Source organism: Anser cygnoides, chromosome 6, assembly GCF_040182565.1.
Source record: "Anser cygnoides isolate HZ-2024a breed goose chromosome 6, Taihu_goose_T2T_genome, whole genome shotgun sequence".
NCBI classification, from domain to species: domain Eukaryota; kingdom Metazoa; phylum Chordata; class Aves; order Anseriformes; family Anatidae; genus Anser; species Anser cygnoides.
Window position 1 is genome coordinate 2,442,386 of NC_089878.1, and position 26,161 is coordinate 2,468,546.

The window sequence follows — 26,161 nt, forward strand, 5'->3', positions numbered from 1 at the left end:
TACAAAAGGGTAAAGGGCTGAGCTGACATGTGGGAAGATGACTAGACTTGTGTAGATTTTGAACAAATTAACCCAGTTCTGGTGCCCACACCAAGTAGGAATATCCTCTAAGGGACAGTTTGAAGAAAAAGTTTCCTTGAGCTCTTGTTGGTGACCTTGATGATTAGCCTACTTTCCAAAGTCTTCTGCACATCACTTTTCTGTGCAGTGCAGGTTGGCTCTTCTGAGTGACACGTTACACTGGGTTGGAATGGGATGCATTTGTATTTGTCAGCAAGTTACAAAGCCATGGATTAATTATTTATTACAGTCAAAATATGAAAAATGAAGAAAAATAAATGGAACCAGCTGGCAACTACATACAGTAAAACTCTAGAGACCCTGATATACGGTTGATACAGCAGGCTTGTGTTTTGGGGGTGCTGCATTTTAGAGCTATGTTTGCCCATCCAAAAACCCCAGTAGGCTTCTGCATGGCACGCTACCAGTGCAAGACACAGGAGGCTTGCTGTCCACCTGCTCCCTACTGTCAAATGATACCCCGCACCAAGCAATTTTTGTGTAGTTTTCAGTCTCTGGGACTTGAATTGTTCCAGGCAGCAAGGTTTGTTTTTTGGCTTTGCTGCAAGGGTCACTATTAGGTAATTAGCCATGAAGAATCAATGACAGCAGCAAGAGACGTAAAACTGAGGTCCTCACACTTAGAGTCAATGGAGATTTTGTGACACTTTGCATAAGGGTAGGGGTCTTGGGCTCAACTCCTGGCCAAACTCCAGGCTGAGTAATTACATTCTGCCTGTCTAAAATTCCCCCTGTCAAGTGGGAAAGCAACTCGCATTTCCTTCTCAAAGCAGTGGCGGGTGCAGAACGTCTGCCGTGGTGCCTGGCTGCATTTTAGCAGGGGGTGGAAACATCCAAGAGCTGCAGTCACTGACCTACTTCACTTTGCAGACTTTTCTAGTGAAAAATGCACTGTAAATGAAGCCCTTACCTGCAGCCTTGATGTCAAGATGACAGTCCTTTGAAGAAGCCCTGAGTAGCAGCACCGTAAATAACAGCAGGTGTAGTGCTGTACCACTGAAGCAGGCAGGGGTCTCTTACCTCTGCTTTCTCTCTCTGCTCACCCTCTTCTTTCTCTCTGTTCTGAAGGATTTGACGTGTGCAGTAATTTGAGCCTGATGCTTGAATCTCCTGCTCCTCAAACTATGAGACTGGGAGAGCCTGAAATCAGGGTGCCCCATGCTGCTGCCAGAGCTCCCTGCCAAGCCAACTGAGCCCTCTCTAGGCTGGAAACCCTCTGTCAGGCTGAAGGACTTGGAAGAAACTCCCAGCTATCATCACAAGAGGCACAGCCAGGCTAAAGATATCGAGTAGATCAATTCCAGACTTTTCCAGATACAGACTCTTGGAAATGGCAAATATTTTATTGTGATGAGCTTTGTGTAGTTCATGTGTTGATTTTGGGCTTGGGTGAGGGAATCACCCCAAAGCCAGGTATGGTTTCTGTACTGTAGAGGCAAGGTGTGTGCAGTGGAGCAGTTATTGTACTACTGCAGAAGATCAGCTGGACTGAGAGTGGTTCTTGGTGTTTAAAGGATTGTTGTTTCTGTTGTGGCAGGTTCTTGCCCTCTGTTCTGTATCGCTTGCCCTGTTTAGTTTTAGGCTCGGTGCTTTACAAAAAACATTTTTTTTTTTTGTCTTCCATTAGATTTTTCCTGTCAGCCATATATTAAGCCATTTAATTAAATATTTTCCTGTTTCTGAAATGAAAAATATCTATCGTGGAAGCTTAGTGCACAAGGAATTCTTCCCTGCACACTTGATTTATTTGTTATTGTGCTGAGGAGTCATAAAAGCTGAGCCCTGTGGAGCTCTGTGACATGGCTGTATTTGCTGGCAGCATCGGGTGTGACCATATGGATGTGCTGGGGCACGGATTTTCCTTCTCATGCCGGTTGCAAAGCATCCAGCCTACACCTACATGTTGCTGTGCACACAGGCATAGATCACTACAGCCATACGCTTGGCTTTTAAGGACATTCAGGTGTGCACTAAGTGGCTGTTTCTCTCTCCTGTTCTGTTCAATGTGTTGCAATCATCAAGTGCTGCTATGGGACTAAGGAAACCTGCGAGCTTGTGCCTAGCTGGATATCACAAGGAGTCCACCTTTGATGCCCAAGTCGCGGGTTTCTAGAGGATGGGAGGGTATTCTGGAAAGCATTTTTATATTTTTGTCCTGTTCCCACCATCACATGTGGGATCCTGGCTGAAACTTCTATCTAGCCTGGCTCTTCTTACACAGATCTGCTGGACAGACTGCATGTAAAGCAGTTCCTTTGCAGCAAGCGGTCCTCACGCTTCTGTGTTTAGTTCCCTGCTCTGCAAAGGCAAGGGTTAGTTACACTGTCATACTTTCCATCCCTTGCTAAATTCCGTTGTTTCCAGGCTGTTCGCTGGCATTGGACATTTCTGGCATGTTAGCGCTGCGAGGTGCCTACAGACCCCTTCCTGCTGCTGGCCAGGGATTTGGTGTTTGTTACAGATGTGCTGGGACACAGTAAATCTAATTTCCCTCCCTTCTCCCAGTACTCGTCTGCTGTGTCCAAGGTGACTACCCCGGATAATAACCATCTTGCCTGGCACTTTAATATAGTGCTAATTCATTGTTAATTGCTGGGACAGAAAAACCTGACTCAGTTGGGAAAATGATGAATCAAGCTGTTGTCTCTGGAGTGTTAAGGTGGATAAGCCAGTTCTCCACAGTAATGAGCCCCCACTGTCGCAAAGTACCTACTATTCGGAAAGCAGGGAAACCTTGCTTTTCATTTGCTGCATAAGCTGTCAGATAGAAGCTTATAGGTACGTATCGATTTAAAAGGAGTCAAATGTTGACTTTAAAGAAACAGGAATGGTTTTCCCGTGCTTTCTGATACTCTGTTACTTTTGTCACTTTTTAAAAATGAATTCCCTCCACCTTTTTTTTTTTTCCCCTCAGGAGCTTTGATTTAGACAAATCTGGCAATTTGTAATAGTTCAGATCATAAATCATGAGGGAACATTAGTAAATAAAAGAAGGCATAGCAGAAAGCTGTAGGAAAGCTCTTTTGTATTGTATGTTCACTGCAAACATTGTGGTCTTTCTTTAAATATGCAGAAAATAACACACCACAGAAGTAAATGAAAGACTAATTTTGTCATTTTGTGAGGGATGGAAGGGAACAAATATTTTAGAAATGATAATGAAATACAAAACAGTAGAACATATACCCCTAGTAAAAATGGGTCAAGGCAAGTGGCGATGGCAATCCAATAAAACTAATTTCATATTCTCTTTCTAGAAGTAATAAAGAAGGGAATGAACACCACAGTGGTGCTTCCTAATGAAATATCTTATTCTAAACAACATCTTAGAGTTCATGGGTCATAGAATACATAGCATGCAGATGGGGAAAACACTGAGGCTTAAAATTTATTTTCTTAAAAAGTAATATTAATAATACTTGGGCAGTCATAGATGATGAATGAAACAAAGCTGTGTTATTCCACAGAGGAACATAGTGTGCTTAATAATCTATAGGATGATATACACAGTGAGTTTTCACCATGTTTGTGTGTACTACAGCAGTAGATTTCACATACTGGAAGTCATGACTGGGTTGTCTGTGAAACTCAGGCAAAAACTATTTTCCCAAACCATGCTTAGCTCTCTGTTTGACTTGGTGCTTACTGTTTTATCTAGACCTTTTTTTTTGGGGGGGGGGACGTGGGGGGCAGCAGAGAGGGGGACAGACAGAGTGAGAGGGTCCTATGGTTCATTCTTAATGTCTGCAGTTTCTTACATTTGCTTGTTGGCCATTTCTCTGTGTCCAAAAGTCAGACCATAAATGATACCCACTGCTTTTTGTTTCCACCATCTCCTTTACTCCATGGTTGGTGGTGATGTCTGCTCAGACCCAGTGATCAAGAACAGTAAGATAGGTTGTACCCAGCAAGCCCAGATGGACTTTTAGAGGTATTTGTATCACAGGTTTGTTCATTCCACTTGGAAAGTTCAGAGCTTTGTTTTAAGTGGACTGCACCTGGACTATTTATTTTCTCTTTCATTTAGAGGTAGAGGGGAAAATTTATGTCAGAACTAGATATGTCAATTTGGGGAGTGGAGAATACCTTCCTCAATTGTTACGTTTTCTGGAGCTCTGTTCTCTCTTTCTTATCAAAAGTAGACAATAACAGTCTATTTTGGTATCTCCTTTCAGTCTAATTGAAAAACCACTGAAATTGGAGTGACTCCCTGAAAGGCTGAGTAGATGCATTGGGCCGTTTAGAAGATGTGGCCATATCCCAGCAGAAAGCAGTACGTGTAAACCTCTCCAATGTCTGCTGTCTCTGGACTGCTCTCTTGTACTGCTCCAGTAACACGTCCTGGAGTCAGACATGCTGCGTTTGGTAACAAAAGCTGGGGCTTCATGCTCTGTTTTTCCATCCCAATGCACACTTGCTAGTTGCACCTTCTGGTGCCCACCATTTTCTTGACAGACTGCGGTAGCTCGGGAGCCTTGCACAAGTTTTGAGAAAGGCAACAAGAGCATGTATACGACAATGAGCCCCTTATATTAGACTCTGAGGTATTCAATAGAATTTCTTATGATTGATAGTTATTCCAATTGCAGTGGAAAGCCACCGAGCTTTGACTGCTATAGCCAAAACTACCTACTGCGCCTTTTCAGCTGTTTCTCTTTAGTGTGGATATCTAATGTGGCTGAAAAGTGCTGCTGATTTTTATTAACTTTAAGCTTGTGATTCCGCTTATAATGATAGTGAGGACTGCACTCAAATTAAAGCAATACTGCTTCTGCTCTGAAATTAATTTAGTTTATTATTCTATTTAATCCTAGAAATGGGAGATCAACCAGATAGTTCTTTTGTTGTTGTTGTTGTTTTTTGTTTTGTTTTGTTTTGTTTTATCTGAGGTGGCAATTTTTGTTCTGCCGAAGTTGTCTCCTGCGTAGCAGTCATCAGTACATTAAAATACTGTGCAGCTTTTGGTATTAGTTCAGACTCCTGGAGCTGTGAGGCCACCTCTGTGCCACCTGCTCCCAGACAGCTTTCGTTTGGTGCAGGATCAGCTGAGAGCAGGGACAGGAGTGAGGTGGGACTCGGGAGGGAGGGAGCTATCTGCCTGGCTGGCGTTTGTGCAGGGCTGCCCTGGAACAGCTCTGCTCCTGCTCCCCTAGCTCCTACAGAGGGTTGCGCAAGGCAGAAATCCGTTTAAAATCTGAATGTGTGGATTTAGTACTGTGGAGACTTGGCAGGAATCAGCAGGGTGGTGGTTTGCATTGATGTTGCTCTGACAGGTCGTCTTTTTAGCAAATTACATCACTGTTGCTTTGGCCCCTGCTGTCTAACCCTTTTTCCTTTCACACACAATTTGATCAGATTTAGCCCTTGTTTCTTCCAGTGCTGGCCCTGTTATAAATGCTAAGCTGCCAGTGTTGTAAAGAGTCATGGTAGGTTGAGGATGAGCAAACATCCAGAGCAAGATTACTAAATAAAGCTCTTTAAATTCACGTAACCTTTGAAGCTTGTGCTGGCTGGCAGCAGGCAAATCTTGAGGCTGGCTGAGCCTCCATTCCACTTATGTTGGAAAATTTTGCAGTTAAAAACATTGCTCTTTTTCGTTTCATTTTTATGTTCCCTGAATGCTCTCTGTTCCTCACATTTGTATATAAATGGTAATATCAGGCTTTAGAGCTGTGTGTTTATAGGCTATTGGTTGTAGGCAGCGTTTTATTCTCAGGCTCTACACAGAAATCTTAGAATAAAGTTAGAGCCCCAGATCATTGCAGCTGGCCTTTGTGTACAGATAGGCAATTATAAAAATTACATGGGGAGGGAAACAATATTGTACTGTGCTGTCACAGTACATTGCACTGTTTGTCCCCCAAAGATCTCAGAGAGCAAGTGAGCTGCTCTTCCTCCCATGTTGCACAGCATCCCCTGAGGAAACTGTGCAGCTTCTGGGCAGTGCTGGGAATTAGGCTATGACAGAGCAAGAAATAGATGCTTGGTCTTCCTGCCCTGGGCCACTCTTTTCAGAAGTTCGTTGGTGCAGACGTTTTTTCCTCTCCCTCTCCCTCTCCCTCTGCCTCTCTGCCTCTGCCTCTCCCTCTCTCTGCCTCTGCCTCTGCCTCTCCCTCTGCCTCTGCCTCTGCCTCTGCCTCTCCCTCTCCCTCTCCCTCTCCCCTCCCCTCCCCTCTATGGTTGGAAATACCCAGAGAGTGCTATATGTGCAGGAATATACTTTTTTCAGAGATAGTTTGCTGTGTATGTATGTTGTTCCATGTTTGTATGGAGTTTTATAGGAATTACAGATTGAAACAGGAAATGTTTCTGTGTGTATGCACTATTCTCACACATCAAGTATCCAGAAGTACAGTAGCACATATTTTTTCTCACAGTCATCTATGCTTACAGTGTTTCAAAGGATATTCCAAAATATCTTGGCACAGACAAAGTGAAGCTGTTTGCAAGATCCCTAGCTGTGGAACAACAAAGGCTACATTCTGAACACACATCACACATGACTTTAATAAAAGTCTTAAACAAAAATCAGATAATGTATTTAGAAAATTAAATTTCACTATTTATGATGCTACTCACATGAAAGGAAGTAGGTGTCCCCTTATGCCTCCTTTCCAGTGTCTTTTTCTCCAGTTCTGCTCACTTCTTCATATTTTGAATTAGAACATAAAAAATGCGTGCTTAAATACAAATAAATACATTTTAAAGCCACTGACCAGTAATTTAGGACCAACTCAAATTGCAGTACCTAACTTCAAAAGGTCTTGGTGTCCAGAAACCAAGGAATACAAGCACATATAGGGTGTCTCTCATGGACCATTCGGAAGTTCGAAACATCTAAAATCATAAACCTCTTAGCAGTACATATGGCAAAAAGGATGTGGTAAATCGCAGAACTTACCCTGGATAGTATAGACCCAGCCATCTCATTAACTTCATGTCAAAAAACATTCCTCGGTTTCCAATTCGGACCAATTTTAGTTTTATGCTATTTGTACTGTCATAGAGCAAAATAATGTTGACATCCTTGAAATTCCTGGTTGTTTTTTCTCAAATTTATGGTTTGGGTTATTCTTTAATTAGACCATGCCCATTTGATCCAAGGCACATGGACAGAGAGGACTATGAAGAGCCACCTTCTTTCCTGCCACAAATCCCATCACATGAGTGTTGAGGAAAGAAAGCACATTCTGCAAAAAAGCTTAATGCAGATCTGTAGTTTGTACAGGTTTTTAGCAGAATGATATGGCTAAGTCTCTTGGTTAGGTTTGGAAAACGCTGGTCTCTTCAATCTTGCTTGCAAAAAGCTTGGCAACCCTGACTTCTTTTTACTTGTTGGGGTTTTGGTAATTTTTAGATTTGAAACATGCAAGAGATTGCAGAAGTATACTACTACAGGATACAATAGGTTTGTGCCTGTGAGGAGGAATAGCTCACTCCTCTTCTGTGCTGTGCTGAGGAGAGCTGTGCTGGCAACTGCAAATCCATCCGGTTGTAGCAGAAAGAAAGAGACACGCTAAAATTCCAGGACTCAACAGGCCCCGTAAAAAGATCTGTCTGGACAACACTTCACTAGTTAAGTGCTAAGTTATTTTTATTATTTATTTCCTCATCTATTTTTTTCCTCGTACTGAACAAGCAGGAAATATCTTTGTTCTTTCATTTTAGGAGTGAGATAAATGTATTCCCTGCAGTGCTTGAAATTTTAATAATCCATAATAAATAAAATCATATCTAATAGCATAACTGCTTTCAATTGGCAATGTGATCTAGATGCATTGCAATGGCAGAAACATAAATAGCTGCAGCCTGTGAAAGCCTACTTCCTATTTGCTAAATATACTTGGCTTGCTTTAAATTCCTTTGTGTGCAGTCATTAATACAATCCTCTTTGACAGCATTTAATTAAAGTGCTTTTCTCTATTAAATTCATTAAAACTTTTTTTTTTTTAATATATATACAACTGTTTCCCAGACACTGAATGTTAAGAACCTGTAGGCCTCTCTTTAAATAACTTCTCTCTTCTTGTTGTAAATTGTTAATTAAATTTAACTTAGACTGTTTAAAGATGGCTTGGAAAAGAAAGCCAGATTTCAGGATATGGTCTCAATCATGTCTGATTTTTTTTAACACAATTTTTTCCATGTACTTATAGACTGCATGTTATATTGTTTATGAACGTTGCTCTACATTGAAGCTGGAACCAAGCAAAGAAATATCCTAAAAAGCTTCGTTCCCATCTCACTTCAAAAATTTGCATCTTTTTTTGTGCACTTTTGTAGCCTAAGAGTATGTGTGTGGAGGAATAAGGAAGGAGGAGCTGTTTAGTATTAATAGATTATTGACAGTTTAATGTCTTGGCACCTAGACAGCCCATAAGGTATAATAAACAGGAAGCTGTCTGATGGGAGAGCAGTCAATAGTGTATTCAATCAGAACCTTTCAGTTAATTGCTGGTTGACCTCAGAGATTTCCTTTAAGTGAAACTGTCCTTTGCTCAGATCTCATCTGGTTTTCAGGGTTTAATTTGAGAATGCCCTTTCCATATGGTAGCTTAAGCATACGTTCCTGGTTGGATTTTTGCTTTGCTCCCATGCACGGCATTGCAAGAGCCAGCATCTGTGTGGAGCTGTACAGTACACGTGGCCGTGTGTTGCATGTGTGCAACCCCTCTGAGGGCTGCGAGCATGGCGGGGAGGCGGGAGTGGTGCTGGGGCCCTCGCAGTCCCAGTGCCTGGCTCACCACATCCACACAGAAGCATGCCGGGGCCATGCCAGGCTCTGGTAGGGGCTCCCTGCTGCCTGGTGAGGCTGGTGGCATGCAGGTGGCACCCCACGGCCTGGGGCTGGGGCCAGTGGGCCCAGGCCGGCTGTCCTCTCAGCCCTGGTGGTACAGCGCGGAGCTGGACTGCCAGCAGGCACAAGCACCACAGTTAAGGCAGACAGGTTCGTAAACCGATGGCAGGGGCATTTTCAAAGCAGCTGAGCTGTTTCCCAGTGTTTTGGGTAGAGCTCGGCACAGCTTGGTGGCTGGGTGTGCACAGTGGTGTTAGGAGACCTGACCTGACCTGTGCAGGTAAGCTATGCCACAGCCCCAGGAGAGGGCTGGCACCACTGCAGGTGAGCCATGTGCGCACATTCCCCTGGTTCTCAGCACAAGTGCAAAACAAGGCTCATTTGTACTTATTTTCCCTAATTTCTGCACTTAGCCATTCTAATTTTTTCGGACTACATATCTTGATGAGATCTAGATAAGCTACAAAGGCAAGCAGGCAGGAAACCGCATGGGCAGTCCCTGACCCTGACTAGCTGGAAACCATCTGCTTATTTGGGGAGGGAGCCTACATGGTAATCTTTCCTAGCAAGTCTTCTGTGTTTGGGTGTTTCTTCATTTCCCTCCAACTGTTGACTTCGAGTGTGTGTGTTTTCCCAAAGTGAGATGAGGGAGGGTCAGCTGCAGCAGCCCTTGTTGGCAGCAAAGGGGTTTGTGTTTGCCAGTGGCAGCAAGTACAGCCTCGTGAAGGAAATGCTTTTGTACCAGACCTGGTTTAATTTACATTTCATTCAGTCAGGAGACTTTTTTTTATTGTCTCTAGATCTTGCAGTGATTTTGTCTTTTAGCCACTTATCATGCATTCAGACTGTGGTTCGCTGAAAGGAGTATTATTACTTTTAATCTCTGATTTTGCCCTGGGTTTCATTCATTTCTGTGGTTGTCTTTGTCCATCGGCACAGAACAAACTGCTTATGGCTTTTAATGGTCTGATTAGCACTGGGGAAGCATTGCTGACTTGGAGTAATGTTACTCCTGTTGTCCCCTGGTTTAGATGAGATCAGGCTTCAGAATGCCATATTGCTCTGTTTGGGATTCATTTGAGTTTAGTCTGGTTCCCAGACAGGTAGGTTGTAAATTTCTTGGGTTCAAGAGTGTCAGAAAGGTGAGGGGGAATAGTCTTGATGACACCTTTTCCTGGGGTGTTTGAATGATAAGAAAGGCTTTGATCCATTCTTTCTGGAGAGAATGGAACTAAATATGGTGAGATGGACCAAAACTAAGGATGAGTTCCCACATAAATGTGTGTCCCTTTGGTCATCAGCTGTAACATGCGCTCCTTGTGCTGAGAAGACTCCAGCCAGAGTATATTCAAAGGTACTTTATGGCTTTTATCAGACTTACTGACCAAGCTGCTAATTCCATAGATGAAATTACTCCCACATGCAATAAGAATCATAAGCTGTATTGGATTTTGAGATATGAAAGATTCACATCCAGTTCCCTTTATAAACTGTGTTACATTTCATTCCTTCCCACCAGTATTGCCCTTTGTAATTGTGACCGCGAAGTTCATAGGTAGGTAGATGGCTGTGAGCCTCTATTACTTGGGTGGTACAGCCTAGAGCTACGTAAGTGCTTGAGCTAAGTTTAAGAGGTTGCCGACATTTCTGAAATATTGAAAGAAAAAAATGTTGGTGCTTTTAAAGTTGTTATTTTCAGTTAAAATAGGAAGGAAGAGAAAAAAAAAAGGTTTGTAGCAGTTAAGAGCAACATAACGCTTTAAAGGAAAATGGAAAGGAAGGATTTGAAGGGCAAAAGTTGCTCTGAATAAAAGCTGCCAGATTTTGCTGTTTCGTGAAGAATGCCTAAATGACTGCTTGAACTTTGTCAGAATATTTCCCCCTTCCCCAGGCAAATGGCTCAGAAAAGCAGACTTTATTTAAGCAATACTTTGATGTCACTCAGTCAAAACTTTTGACTGAAACAAAGATTTCTGACTGAAAAATGCTGCATAATTCTAATCTTAATGAAGAGAAGAATGGCGTTTTGCATTTCTAGCAAAAGTCTGGGGCTCCTTACACACAGACCTATATAAGCTGCAGGCTTCTGTTAAGTTTGATCTTTCCTCCACAATTAGATGTGTGTAGCCAAGCAAGGGCTGGGCGGTCAGCAGAGCTCTCCCCAGCAGGCAGTGGAAAAGCCAGAGATGGCTACAACACAATGTGTTTTTCTGTTTTGTCCTACTATAACGTTGCTGGCTATATAGTAAACTATTTTATTAAAAATGAACAAGTACCTTTTATTTTCCAACTGCATATATTTTCTGGTACTGTGAAGATAAACTGCAGGTGCTGCTGGTAGGAGACTTTCCTTAAAACCTTTTTCTTCCAGCATCCATAACCCGCAAAATATAGGCACAGGTCAGAGTAGCGAACCTTCAGAAGCAGTTATGCCAGCGTAGCTTCCTCGCTCTCCCAGACGTACCCACCTTTAACAGAGTGTTACCAGGAAGACACAGGATTTCAGATCTAATTCTCCAAGGCCTCCTGTCCTCAGTGCCCTAATCTATGGGGCAGAGTGTACTTTGGTCATTTGATTTTTATTTACCCAGTTTCAAGCTAAGGGTATAATAAAGCACATTATGCCCGTTGCATGTGTGGTAATGCTGGATATTTTGCCTTTTACTATGGTAGTTGATTATAATGCAATTTTTAAGACTTACTTTCTAAAAAAAGGAATATTTATACTTTTATGTGTTTGATTCACACAGTATAGTTTGCTCAAGTCCTGTTATTAAGTACATTGGTGGTTACGTCTAGAAAGCAAAAAACATGCTGAGTAGTGTTTTATCAGCACAAATCTACTATTTTCACTAACCATAACAGTCAGGTTCTCCTGACTTGTAACTACCCCCATTGTAAAAATTAACAGTACAGTTGGGTATTCCTGGAACCCCAAATAGCCATCTGTGAGGACCTAAAACAGTTTGATGGGACAAATAATTAACCGTCCCTCCAGAATCCAGTGTCTAATCCAAACATATCCTTCCTGAAATAATTCAGTGCCTATCTGAGTAACTGGAAACAGCATGAGTATAGTGGCGCCATTCATGCCACCACAGTTAGGGGTTTAGAGATTGACCCTAAGGATTGCTTAGTTGGGGCTTCTCAGAGAAGATCTCACCCAGACTACCCGCAAATGCTCCTCTGATTTTTCAGATGAAAAGGAGAACATGTGTAGTGTTAAAAAGAAAATGCAGAGGATACCAGAAGTATTTTGTCTGAAGTAAAGCAAATCAAAAAGCCTTTTGTTACTTCCTTAGTTCCTGTGGCATTGTGCCAGCTCCTCGTTAGGATTAGCAGGGTTGGGACAGGGAAATTCAGTATCAATCTGAAATTTTTGGCAGACCCTCCCTTCTGCTGCACTAAGCTTAGGCTCCATTTGGAGGCTGCCAAGCTGGGCTCTGCATGCAGTAGCACCCCAGTGAGCCTTGCTAGGGCTGCAAGAGAAAGCAGGGAAGTGCCAAGTCAGAGGCCCACAAAGCTCACAGTTGTGTTCTGAAGAAGGTAAGTGTTAGCTGGAAGGGTCTGGGGCCCTCAGTGCACATACACTTGTGTTCAAAGTCCCTCTTGGGTGGGACGCCAGTTAGCGTCACCATGTAGAAGAACATTCCAAACCTTTATGGGGCTGTTACATTTTCCCTTGTGGGGTGAGGCTGCCTCGCTACTGCAGGTTACAGGCAAGAGAAGCTTTTGCTGGCTTATTTAAGGCCGGCAGAGTTCTGCCTGCCTGCTGGGGGATGCAGCAAGCAAGCCAGCCCTCGTGCCAGCTGTGCTGGCCATGCCCCATCCCCAGACAATGGAGCCATCCATCACCGATGCCTTCAGGAGAGAGTCTGCAGAGGCGTTGTGCAACGCTTCCTGGACACATTGGCCTCTCTGTCACCAGCACCCTGGCTTGTGCCAGCAGAAGCCGGACTGAAGCCGGCCGGTTGTGTATTTATACAGTAGGTATGTGCTGGCTCCACCTGTGGGCTAAATAGTATTTGTTTACAACACTTCCAGGCTGCAGCTAGATACTTGAGAAAGGGATGGATATTCACTATTGCGCAGTTACTGTGCAGTTAAGCTAAGAATCTGGCTTAAACCAGCCAAAGATGGGAAATGCATAGCTAATCCACTAACGTTCATCAGCATGAGCTCATTTATGCTAGCCCATAAAATCAGCCAGTTCTCAGGCACTTGCACAGCAATGAAAGTTGTGCCTGTGCTTTTGTGGGAAGAGTTGTGTTAGCGTTCGAGAGAGAACAGTTACCCCAGGAAACACCGGGACATTGCTCTGCATTGTCAGAGTTTTGTGATTTATTTTTTTAATATTATACAGACAAAATAGTGGCTATTGTGTAGGCACGTGCTGTCTATTAGCAGAGATCAGGAAAGGGAAATAAACCACGCATTACTGAAGAATAAGATCATGATTGTGGTCAAGTGATGGCAGAATTTTTTTTCCCTTTGTCAAGCTGATTTGTAAACATTCTTCAAACAACTGTGCAGATAGCAGCTCCACAGCTCCAGGAAAGAAAAGCAAAGATGAGAACAGATTCCTACGCACAGATGTTTTACAGTAACCTTAAGACCTGTCCAAAAGTTATCTGGTCATCTCCAGTCATCACTGTGAGCTATGCTGCACATGCAGCCTCTTAGCAGCGCATTGTAATCAGGCTGTAATTTACGTTTTATCTCCAGTTATGATAGCACTTAAAAATGTTTTGTGGTGTATTTGCTCTTTGATGCATGCTAAGCTCCTGGTAGCATTAAAGGGAGCAGCGTGTGTGGGGGGTGCAGGGAGCAGACACCTTCCCTCCCGCCTGTAAGTCAAGATTAATTGCATTGTGCTAATGCTTATGCTGTCACTTTTGTGTGGTGGCAAATGCAATACACAACTGAAAGTTTAACTATTTTTTCAAATTTTCATTTCTTTGTTATCTCTTTTGACTCTTTTTGACCATTTTTGATAGTTTGATCCTGGAGGAGAATTGCAGGATTGGACCACTGTTTCAGAGACAGGGTATTTTTTCAGTGCTTGCCATATTTTCAGATCACTGTCTATTTCCTGCCCTTAAGCAACACGACTGCCGTAAAGCAAAGAGAAGCATGTGGAGAGTGTGCTCCAAAGATGTTGAAATGTGTCGCTTCAACCAGTTCACATTCCAGTCTGGAAAACAAACTTGCCTTTGAGTTTGAATTCCCTGTGGAACTCATTTCTTTCTTCATATTTCCTTCTTATTCCCCTTTTTGCGTGGCTCAGAGAAAGAATTGTACCTCAGAGCTGGGAGATTTAGGACATAGCGTTTGTCTGATCCAATATTCTGGCTTCAGTGGTGGTCAGTAGCAGATGAACAGTGGCAGGAAAGATCTGAATATTCAGGAATTTTTTTTTACTGTGTGAATGCTTTGTCTCTGCAGCTAAATAGGACCCAGGGCTCCTGGGTTACAAGCTGTTCTAGCCAACAGCTCATAAAGATTTGGTCTGGCTTGCATGAGATGGGGCACATCATATCACAAACATGTATTATAATTATCTGTAATAATGGTGTTTACCCTTGTGAAGCAATTACTAAACTGCATTGGAAAATGCACAGGATGTGCTGTTAGTATTTGAGTCACAAAATTAAAAGAAGCTTGGACTGAAGTTAGATGAAAGTGAACATATTTATCCATGTCAGACTTCCTACCATTTTGCACTCTCATATTGATTTCTTTTGACACAGTCTTCTTTTATTGAGTACCATATATATATTTTTAAATCCCTTACTGATAACAGTACCTGCTAAGGGCAATTGTAAAAGGAAACTAAAGTATATTAAACCTGCCTGAAGTCAAAATGTAATCTAACACCTGTAGTCTGCAATTTGTCATCACTTCATAGATACTTTTTCTTTTTTAATAACAGTTTTGGATTTTCCTGAGTTTTGACCTTAGGAGACTGTATAATCCGAGAAAAGCAAGGAAACTAAACCGCAGTCTTTAACACAGCTTTATGATGTCAAGGTGTGAAATCACCACTGTGAGAATGAGCCCAACAAAAATACTTAATTTGGGGCTCAGACTAGTGTTGAAACATTTACCTAAATGAATACATTTTTGCAAGGGGAAAAAAAAAAAAAAAAAAAAAAAGGTAGTCTAACAACCACATTTCTTAAAGGAAAGAAATGAACACAGGTGCAAGTTGTAACTTCTGGTACAGTTTCTTGTACAGACATTCCTAGTAAACCTGTAAAGTGTCTTGGCACAGTGATTGTATCTAATTAATGCTCTTGCCAGTGTCACCCCCGGCCTGGGAGGCTGTCAGGGTGCAATCTTGTTTATTGCAGCAGTTTGTTGTGTTCTGTTCTCGCACATTTTCATATACGAAGATAAGCTGCCAAAGACCGGGGGTAATGGGTGTAAGGTTGTTTGTTTGAATAGATAATCTCCCACAGATTATTCCTGTAAAATATGCTATGAGGGATAGACAGTACATCCTTCTAGTATAAGGTTTCTTTGAAAGGTGATGGAGGTTGTCTCAAGTAAACTCTTAGCAGATAGCCAGGCACTGACAGTGCTGCCTGGGAGCTCTTGGCTTGCAAAGGTAAACTGTTGCAAATTCCATCTGCAGGTCTCAGCAAAGTGTAGCTGAACACCTTGTTTTAGCTTGTCCCCCACCCTCTATTTAACTTTAGCAAGTCACTGGGAAGGAGCTTTTCCAAAGGACTTGCTTGCATGGCCAAGTACATAGTGAAGCCGTTTTTGCATTGAGTCCAATTGGTGGCAAATCCTGCTCACTAGTTGTGAATGCTTGTAAGGGATGTGATGGGTGGCTGGTGTTAGATGTACCAAAAAGATGTACTGAACACATGTTTTGCTGTGTGGGCATTCTTTCTGGCCTTTATTTCGGGCTCCTTAAGCTGGCTAAAACCGTACTCTCTTTGGCATGAAAGTCTTTTGGTGTGATATAACAGTGTCATGGTTGGCTGTGAGAGTGGTGTACGTGTGGAGGGAAGATGAAAAGGTAGCCTGAAGTGCAGTGTCTGTTTCTAAAGCACAATCTCATCTTCCAAGAATTTTACATTTTTGATGTTTTTAATAGTAAGGGACACCTCATCATCTCAGCAAACCATCTCCTGTTGGAAAGGAGCTCACATGGCTAATCCTGTCTGCAAAAGGAACAAGAGAAACACAGCACAAAACAAAAGAATTTGGGGTTTCCATGTAGAAATGCAGTTCCTGTTTCTAATCTGCTGCAATGGCTGCACAGGCAACAAAACATGGCATTTTGTGGAGTGTTGTTAGCTAGTGCTTTGCTGGCAGAGGGTGCATGAGGGCATGTGCGTACCCTGCTCCAGCATCCCGTTTGGCCCCCTTTAGTGTCTCACCTTGTTCACATGTCTGGGTCGAGCTAGAAAGTGGGTGAAGATGGAAGTGAACACCAGTGGGATAGTGAATCCAGCCAAAATTAAATACAGTGAAGAAAAGAGACTTTGATGACGTGATGTTTGTTCAGTTTGGGTTCACTCACCTCTTTTCTGCAGAACATGGCTGTCCCAGGCTGCTGAAGTCAGGTTTCTCCTGCAGGAATGTCCCCAGACACGGGGAGTAGATACATGCGAAGCAGTGCGGTGATCCCTTCCCCCCAATAATTCTTGGCTTTGGATTTTAGAAAGACCACAAACCCTTAGCTTATTACAAGTAATCCTGATCACTCCCGTAATGATACACTACATTATATACTCTCCTAAACTTAATCATTCAATATCTCACTTCCTTCCCTGTAGGCATGTACTATTATATTTTACACATGGCTTCCAGCTGGTTTTCATTGTGGCCTTCAAATCATATTTCAGTACAGTGTGATTTAAGACTAGTCATTTTATCTTTTAAAGTCAACTTCCATCATATTAGTTTTCTTGCAAGTTTTCTGCCAGGGCTGGTTAATTTGTTTGAAAAAATGAGTTTGTCTATGAGGTTAAAATCTACCTGAATGAAACTTCATAAAGCAACATCTTTTGTACCTGCTCTGTTCTGAAATGCTGAGAACGCAGTGATGCCTGTAGAGTTTAAAAATGAAATCTCTGGAAGGGATGGAAAAAATAAGTCCTGTGGGCATGGAAGGAAATCTATATCTTCACATTTGATTCAAAAGTAGATGGGGAGATGGTGAGGAGGGAGGGAGAGAGGGAGGGAGGGAGGGAGGGAAGGGGAAGTCAGCTCCAGATGGTGGTGGCTGTGGAGCAGGAGGCTGCCCCCACCTGTGGCCAGGGAGCAGTGGGGAAGGGCAAAGGAGGGCAGAAAGCAGAGGTGGGATGGCAGGAGCCCACAGAGGATTTTTCAGTGAGGGGAACAGATGGTGAGCTGAACTTGGCAGCAGAGTGGGATGAGGGGAAGGCAGCCCTGGGGCTGCGCTGGGGAAGGCACGGAGGTGGGAGAGGTGAGTGGGAAAGGGGGCAGGGGGAGCCTACGCCGGTGTGTGCCCCTTGTGAGCCCAGCACCAGCTGGCCTTGGGAAAAGGAAAGCTGCATCTGGCCGTCATTTTTGTACCTTCTCTTTGAAGCCCCACTATATGCGGGGTGCTTAGTGGTAGGTTCAGACCATAATTTGGGAGGGTTTAGCTGCACTGGAAAATGTGCTACAGCCTGTACTCTAAGCACAAAAGAATCAGTGGGGTTTTCTTTTTTTGCAGTAGAGCAGCAGAACAGCACTGACCCAAAATACAGAGTGTATGGCCGGGTGTGTACAACAGTGTGTGAAGTTGGTGGAAATTTTACCTGTGGATTTAAGAGTGTAATAATGACCCCAAAATCTGTAAAATCTGAAACCACCAAAAATGGTCAGTTTCCTTCATGGGGATGTGGCGTGCAGAGCCAGACATGAAGGAAGAAAATTGACCAAATCAGTGCATTTTACAAACAGTTGAAAGCAAATATTTAACCTAAAGGTAATATGGATTTCATATTGTATCATGTGCCTCAACTGTTGATCTATTTCGCATAGAAAAACATGCACTTTTGTACTAAATGGCCCATATTATTGAAAGGAAGTATAAAACTAGTCACAGACTAGATCTGAACGAAGGTCTGTTCGTTTATACATCTGTGTGTGTGTATATGGATAATGTCTTATCACTGAAATCCATTGTTAGTGCCATTAGAAATCTGGAGCAAGCCCCTAGAAGTCACTGAAAACATGAGATTTATGTGGTGCAAGAGTAGCTTTAGGGTTTTGTGTTATTTAAGAAAACAGTAAGGCAAATAAGCCGCCTTTTTTTTTTTTTTCCTCTGATTTTTTACATTGATATCCTCTGCATTATGTATTTTTCTCTTTGGAAAAGGGTAGAGAGGTCACTCCAGAGAAAGAAGGGTTAAGTAAAATTATTCTTTCTCTCCCGCTCTCGGCCCTCTTTGGTTGATTGCTTTATAGATGCTGTAGGCATCTCTTCATCTCCTTCAAATTAAACATTTTACTGCTGCTGATCCTGTATTGTTGGATTTTTTTCATCGTTATATTTGATTGGAAGTCTTGTAACATTTTTCAGGCTGGATCATTTCTCATGCTATTTGTCAGCTGAAAAGGGGAAAAAAACGACTTTCAACTCCAACAAGAATGAACTGAATAATTCACACTCTTTCTGGATGTGTTTCTATCTGTGTTAGCTGCTACTTGAATTCAGCTTCTGATTAGCAATGCTACATGAGGTTTTTCATATGACACTGGCTGTAAATTCACTGGAAGTTTGTGGTGTTAAATCCTTTTCTTTTTGGCTGCTCTGGGCCTTATGGTGTCAGGAGATAGGACCAGAGGGCACAACAGTGGAGATAATGTAGGTAGGGGCTGTGGTACAAATTTATGGGGCTGGGTCCTCAGCTCGTGTCAGCGAGCCCAGCTCTGCTGCTTTCAGTGCTCCCTGCTGATGCTGGTATGGATCTCACCCACCCTCATCTGTAATGCCTCTAGTTGAAAACGTCACTCTTTCTCTTTGAAAACAATCCATGGACAAAAAAGAAATGCTCAAAGAGCAACTGAGCTATTCAGTTCATTGGAACATTATGCTCTTTTATTGCATGAGATGTAGTAAAACATAAAACAGAATACCCGGCATTTCCATTTGAGTTTCTCCTCTCCCCCGATGGAGCTTGCTTCCATTTCTTTATGCCTGGAGTGGTTATGTGCTTGGGAGGAAAGTGAATCCATGGGTACCAGAACACATCTGTAGTTCTGCTCAGCAGCATATCTTCCACAGTTGTTCAGACCTGCCTGGCGGTGCTGGCAGCACCTGCTTTTAAGTGACTGTGTGGAGCTGCCAAGAGCTGCCTCCTTGTTTGGATGCGTTCTGCCACTTTGACGAGCACTGCTCCGTGGCCACAGCAGTGGCTTGTGCTGCAGTCATCAGGACATGCAGTTGTCTCCACACACGTGCACTCTCGCCTGTACCTGCTGTTCATGGAGACACCATGTCTCTTGTACTGGTGTTGAGCATCAGCTGGAGACATTTTTTGCCTGCCAAGTGCCTCCTGCTGCCACAAGGCATGGGCAAGAGGAACGTAATCACTTTCTTGGGCTGTTAGTCATGTTGTTTTCACAGCATCTCCTCCAGGTCCGGCTCCGCGGCCAAACTTACGCAGTGGGAAGCTGTTGGGGACTTTCATATTCTCTTCAAAAACTGTGGAGATTGCTAGTATTGTAAATTATTATGACAGCAGCGTTTGATGAAGAAAATGAATAAAAGGCTCTTCAGCACAGAGACATTTTATTTATTTGCATGTATTGACAATCTGATATTCCACAGTGAACTTCCTCTTGCATGAATAACTCTGATACAGTAGGATTTTACTAGGGGTTCAGCATGTGTGTAAAATTCAGTGCAAGGTCTCAGCAAATTTTATTTATTTTTTTTTTCTCTCCCTTTTAGAGAGCTTTAATGTAGGGTTGATTTTCTTGATGGTATGGTTTGCAGCAAAAACATTTTCTTCTTTGGGTGAAGAGCCAGAATTCCCTCTTATTTGTGGAAGGAAATATTTATCCATATTGATTTAGTTAGCTCTGTAGCATTGAGTTCTGATAATTATTTCCCTGCATCTGACGAAACCTCTGGGCAAACAGAATCTTCAATCCTGTAGGGGATTTTTGCTGGTAATTTCTCTTGTATAGATTTGGTTTTAAAGAAAGCATATGTAGTTCCTCTGTATTTCTAGCAGTTCAGAGCAAGTGTTTTTTTTGTTGTTGTTGTTTGTTTGTTTGTTTGTTTGTTTTTTCCTGGAAAAAGGGCTGCACAAGGGCCTTTCCCAGCCATTTTAAGTGGCTGTTAGGAAGATTAAGAGTTACATATGCTTTCTTTAAACTTTCCGAAAAGGAGATACTGCTGGTGAAAATCAGTTACAAGACTGGAAAATGTTTGCCCAGAGGCTTTCTCAGAGTGGAGGGATATAATTATTTGAACTCTTCAACTAGTGAAATTAATACAGATGTAAAACAGAGAAATCTTTACAAGAGGTGCATTTAATCAAATCTGGCTTAAAAACAACAAACACTGAACTGTCTGTGATGTCACTCTTGATAGAAGGAACTCTTATCAAATCTCTGGACTTCTATTTATATATATATATATATTTTTTTTTTCATAAAACAGCTGTGATGGATTTTTAATGACAAATCATTATTCACGATAAAGTTGCACCTCACAGTCTCGCATTTGATTAGGTCTGTGTGGTACTTGGCGTATTGTAGAAATGGTTTCTCTAGCCTAAAAAGACAAGAGGAAACAACGAAGGGGCAGAGGAGGAGCAAAGAGGGAGAATGACTTGTCTGAGATGGGACAACTGGCCAGTCGTGACAAAGAGACTACAACACCTTTTGACTTAATTTTGATTTTGGCTATATTTCTTTTTATTACCTACATTTTGTATTTATTACTTACTTTGTATTTGTATGTCTATTTTTGCCTACATTGTTTATCTTTTATATTGCTTTCTCCTTTCAGTCTGCAGTTACTGGTACAGCTAATGTTACAGTTAATGGTAAGAAACCTAGTGGGAAATGATTAGTACTTTTCTTCATAAATAGAAGTTAGACTCCGTGTAAAGACCTGTACAAGTGCCTCTTATCTCAAGCACCAAGGGGGGTCACTGTGTACATGAAATATTTGTCTGTTTAATCTTATAGGTGCTGCACAGACAGCAGTCCCAGCCTGCAAAGGAGAATTCCCCACCTAGAGAAGAGGCACCTCCTCCACCTGCTGAGGACAGTTGTGCCAAAAAGCCAAGATCCCGTACCAAGATATCCTTGGAAGCTCTAGGTATCCTTCAAAGCTTTATCCACGATGTAGGTCTCTACCCTGATCAGGAAGCCATTCATACCCTGTCTGCTCAGCTGGATCTCCCCAAACACACCATCATCAAATTCTTCCAGAACCAACGTTACCACGTAAAGCACCATGGGAAGCTAAAAGAGCATTTGGGAACAGTGGTTGATGTGGCAGAGTACAAGGATGAGGAGCTGCTGACAGAGTCGGAGGAGAACGACAGTGAGGAGGGCTCTGAGGAGATGTACAAAGTGGAGCCTGAGGAAGAGAACCCCGACAAAAACAAGGCAGCTCCAGTGGACATCGACCAGAGATAATGTGAGATAGGAAAACAGAAAGCAATACATTGATCCAAGGATTTATTTTTTTCTCTTTTTACTTTTTGTTTCTGTTGCGCATGATCCATGTGCAAACTGAATTAATTCAGCATTGCCCAATCAGACATCGCCTTGACACAGACACTTGAGTGTTACACTTCCTACATCTGACTGAAGTAATCATTGTAATCACATAGGATTATGCCTTCATTAATCTTGCACTTATGAAAGGGACATCTAGCAAGTAAATGGGAAGAAAAAGTCCTATGAAATCAATGAATGAAAATTTACAACTTTGTGTGTATATATATATATTTACATAAAATATATATATATTAAAATTGCATGGGACGGAACTTTACAGCCTGAAAGTATAGACTGTGAAATGAGTTCTTTAAAGATGAGACTTGTTTATGTATTAAAACCACTTCACAATGAGTTGCTTTGGCTTTTTGATAAACTGCCGCCTGCTCTCAGGGTGTGGTGACTATTTTTGAATTCCTATTTATTTTCTATGTTTATCCCTGATTTTTTTTTTTTTATTATATGGCTTCCTATCTGGCAACTTGATGGATAATTTTTGAGGTATGTATTTAAAGATGTAAATCAACACTGCCAAAAAAAGAAAAGAGGAAAAATGAGAGAAAATGGAAAAACAAATCAGGGCACCTTAAAAAGAAAACTAGTAAGTTAAAGTACCTTAAACAAAATGCACACTTAAAAGGATACAGCATGTTCCACTCTCCATAGTCCTTTCCGTAGTGAACAGATGAATTTTCATGGGAGTAAGAATGACTAAAACTGTAGTTCAGTGCATAGAAGACTTGTCTGCTAATGAGGTCTTTATAGAAAGAGAAGAAAAATAATATGTTGAGATTTGATGTATGGAATTCATACTATGAACCACATTTTACTGTGGATTTTATTTACCTGTTCTCTGTTTCAGATCTTAAAATTTATAAGCTTCCTTCTTATTGTTGCTTTTTGTTTTTACTAAGGTGAAACACACACACACATGCAAGTGTAAAGTTACATTGGGATACGGAATACCGCAATCCCAACAGTCCTGTCCAGGTAAATTGCTGAGAGATAAAGGGTTTGCATTGGTGATTTCCCATTCACCCTCTTCTCCAGCTTCCCCTGTGTTTCTGTTTTAGCTGGGCTTCCTCTGTGTTGCGCATTTGTGCCAGTGAAATGAAGTGTTTTCAGCCACGGGTCTCCCAAGCTGCAGCCCACCTCCAGCGCAGAGCACCCGAGGCATGAGTGCTTTCCAGCCTCCCTGCTGCAGGGACAGGAGGCCCTTCACACCCACTCACCCACTTGTTGAAGGGTTTTGCAGCAACCTAACTAGCAACAACGTTACATAAAGCAGAAATAATACTGACTGACTCTTCAATGGTTTGAACACTAAAGCTGCAATCTACTATAGTTTCCACCCGTTTTGAAGCATCTTGTCGCAGGAGACACCAAGTAGTATTTACTTTTCACTTCTGTGCAAGGATTTCTAAGAAGAGACCTCACCTTCGCTACTGTTGCAGCTGGATTGATTTCAGATGCCTGTTCAAATTGCAATCGTAACTGTACCAACAAGGTTTCTAGGTTGATTTTTTTTTTTTTTCTTCACAGGGGCTTTTCATGTAACCTTGACAAAGACCTCATGCAATATCACTTTGAAAGTTGTTTTCTGTTTACTACACCAGGCAATGTAATATAACTGTTAATACTATTTATATATTTGAAAGGTATAAAAGGTAGGAGTTAAAAATGAAAAACAAACCTCTATGTGTAGATACTTACTCAGAACAGACAATATACAGGGAGAAGACGTTGCAATACAAGCTAATTCTAGCTGCTCAGTAACCTCTGGAATTTTTAAGGGATTTTTTTTTCAAAACTCATGTTTGAAACATAAGAGTATCTCTGCATAAATTTCATACACCTTTGGAAGATGATGGTGGGTTGCTTACTTAATACCCCTTTTGTTCTTCATCCTTTATTTCTGTAGTATGCTGCAGCTTTAATCAGAGTTTCAATGGTTGCTGCTTTATGTTTCTCTCAGAGCTACTCTTTCAAAACTGTCTTCTTATCCTGTAGCTGAAATCACTCCATACATTTGAAAGGAAACGGAATTTTGCCAAGCTATGTTAGGTTGTTCATCTGATGATGGCATCAACATTCGGTATCTTTTACACTTCAACCAAAAATTTTATTAGGTATTTTTTCAATGCTGAGTCTTGCCTTTTTATTTTAAATTTCACTGCCAATTTTGCAGTGGTTCTAAGTGAATCTGTGGGCATTTTAGCCTGTGGTCTTGCCAGAACTTTCCGAATTACAATGCATATATGTCTATTTATTCAATATCCATCATATAATATCTATTTGGAGAAAGAAACTTTTCTTGTAGTGCCTCTTAACAAAGCACAATTTTCCGCCTTTTTTTTGTGAAATAAAAAAAAAAACAAACAAAATGTGTTTTATTGCGGTATCAACAATGTGAATAAGGATTAACATATTGTAAATGTTCTTTTTTCCATGTAAATCAACTTTATCTTTGTTATCACTAAGTGATAATTAATTTTTAACTTATGTGCATTGTTAGGCTGTTAGAATTTTTTGGTTGTTGAAATAAAACCCATTCAATAAATGACTTAATTTGTCAAGTAATTTACAGGGCTTTTTTTTTTTTTTTCTGAGTTCAAGAGGAATGAGGTCTGAAAAATGGGAGGGGAGAAATATTTGCATGTTGGAAAAAGAGTTGATTAGAGTGCTATTATTGGAGTTTGAAAGACCTCCATTAGCCCACGTGGGGCAGCACAGTCGACAAATTCCTATCATGCAAGATCAACCTGCCATGTTACTTGCTTCTTATGTACGTGTATGTACACACGCAGAGAGTCTCCTATGGGATCTGAAAGAGGGTGCGGGTGCTGTCGGCCTGTTGAAAAACATGCTCAAAACACACCCATAAAGATCCACTTCCAGTCTGCTGTCTTTTGCTGGTAGAAATTTTCTGTTTATAATTAAAAAGCCACAAATGACTGCGTGTCAGGAAACTTTTGGAGCACACATGTCCATGGTTAATGGACATAATAAAAGGCTTTATTATATTTATAGCAGGGCATCCTACTGAGTGTCTAGAGGAATGCCAGAAGGATAGATGTATCTGAGAAATGTGTGAAATGATTTTGGGGAGAATACAGATAAATGGAAGAAACTGCTCAAAATTCTTAAGCTAACAAAGTGGTGAGTGCATGGATTCAATCCTAGCAGACAGAGCATACACTGCACATCAGACTTGCGTTGTCTAGGAATTAAGGTAAAGCAATTTTTAAAAATGTTTTATATTTTGCTATAGTTGCAATGCAGTTCTTCTTATGGCACATTTACATCCTATATAAAGTATCTATTTGCTCCCTTGAGAAAAAATAATGGAGGGAGGAAGGTGTTAATAACCACATCTTTTGGTATCTGGCCACCTGCTCATCACTTGAATTAAATTTGAGATCAAATAAAATCACATGCCTGTCTGTCCGCTCAGGGAATGGCTCAGCACTCAGAAGCTGTGCACAACTGCATTTGGCCACATGCAGCGCCCTGGAATGCACAGCTGTTCTCCCTACATCTGAAAGGGTCTACTAACCAGGCAAAGGCAGATTTAACAAAACATCTCCTTGCCAGAGATGTGGCCTGTTTGTACCAGGAAATGTCCATACTGCAGAACACTGGGAGCCTGGCACTGGTGAGCTACTTTTTGTTCTGAACTGCTGGTAAAGTCCCAGTGTGTGAGGCAGGAAAGTTAGGCTGGGTTTCCACAGGCCTCAGTGGGTGTGGGAGGTGGCAGAGAGAATGAACCAGCCTTTGAAAATGCCCATGCCCCAGGCAGGTGCTGTGAAGATGTCGATGGTGTTGGATTAGGTGCCCTTTTCTGCTTTCCGGTGGGGCGAGAAACAAAAGGATTAGCAGCCCTCACTTTGCTGATAGACAAGTTTATGCATGCACTCTGTGTGTGCGTGTGTCTTTCTCTAAATATTATTTTAATTGGGGGGAAAAATCCTTTAAACATATGGGTTCTTCTTCCAAACCGTAAAAAAAATCATTTAATAGCTACAATAGCAGAAATATTTCTATTAATGCTTCTACTTCTCTATACTTTACATGCTGCTGCTCCTATCTGTTTTTCATGTTTTAGTCATCCGGACATATGTATTTCCGATTTCAAACCTGTGTGAGTGAAAAATAAACATTTTAAGATTAGTTTAAAATGTTTTTAAGATTATGAACATACTGTCTATTGCCTGAAGTTCATTGTTGCTTAGATAAAAGTAGCTGTTCAATCTCTTCCCACTTAGTAACCAATTATTTGCACTAGATTAAATGGATTAGAATCCTCCATTGATGAAATTTTGTTTCTATCCCCAACCTGTTAAACTTTCAGGGATAAAAGCTAGATATGTTTGACAGTGAGCAAATGGCATCTTAAAATCATGAACAAGTCATTACAAAAAAGCTCCACTTACACTATGAAGTGCAGTGATTAATTAAAGATGCAGTTTTAACTTATTTATAGCCATTAAAAAAACATACCGGTTTTAACATGAAATAACACAAGCCAAGTCATCCAGGGGAGAGATGCTGGCAGCCTGAGAGTTGGAG

The 26,161-nt window shown here is 41.6% G+C and overlaps 1 protein-coding gene across 2 annotated transcripts in view; it reads left to right on the forward strand.

Annotated features, from left to right (window-relative positions):
• SATB2 (SATB homeobox 2) overlaps window positions 1-24,155 on the forward strand; it is a 132,453-nt gene extending 108,298 nt beyond the window's left edge. For both annotated transcript variants that reach the window (XM_066999208.1, XM_066999209.1), the window contains one exon: window positions 21,053-24,155. In XM_066999208.1, coding sequence (XP_066855309.1) covers window positions 21,053-21,508 — 456 coding nt within the window. In that variant the 3' untranslated portion in view covers window positions 21,509-24,155. The remainder of the gene's footprint in view (window positions 1-21,052) is intronic.
• Window positions 24,156-26,161: the final 2,006 nt, after the last annotated feature.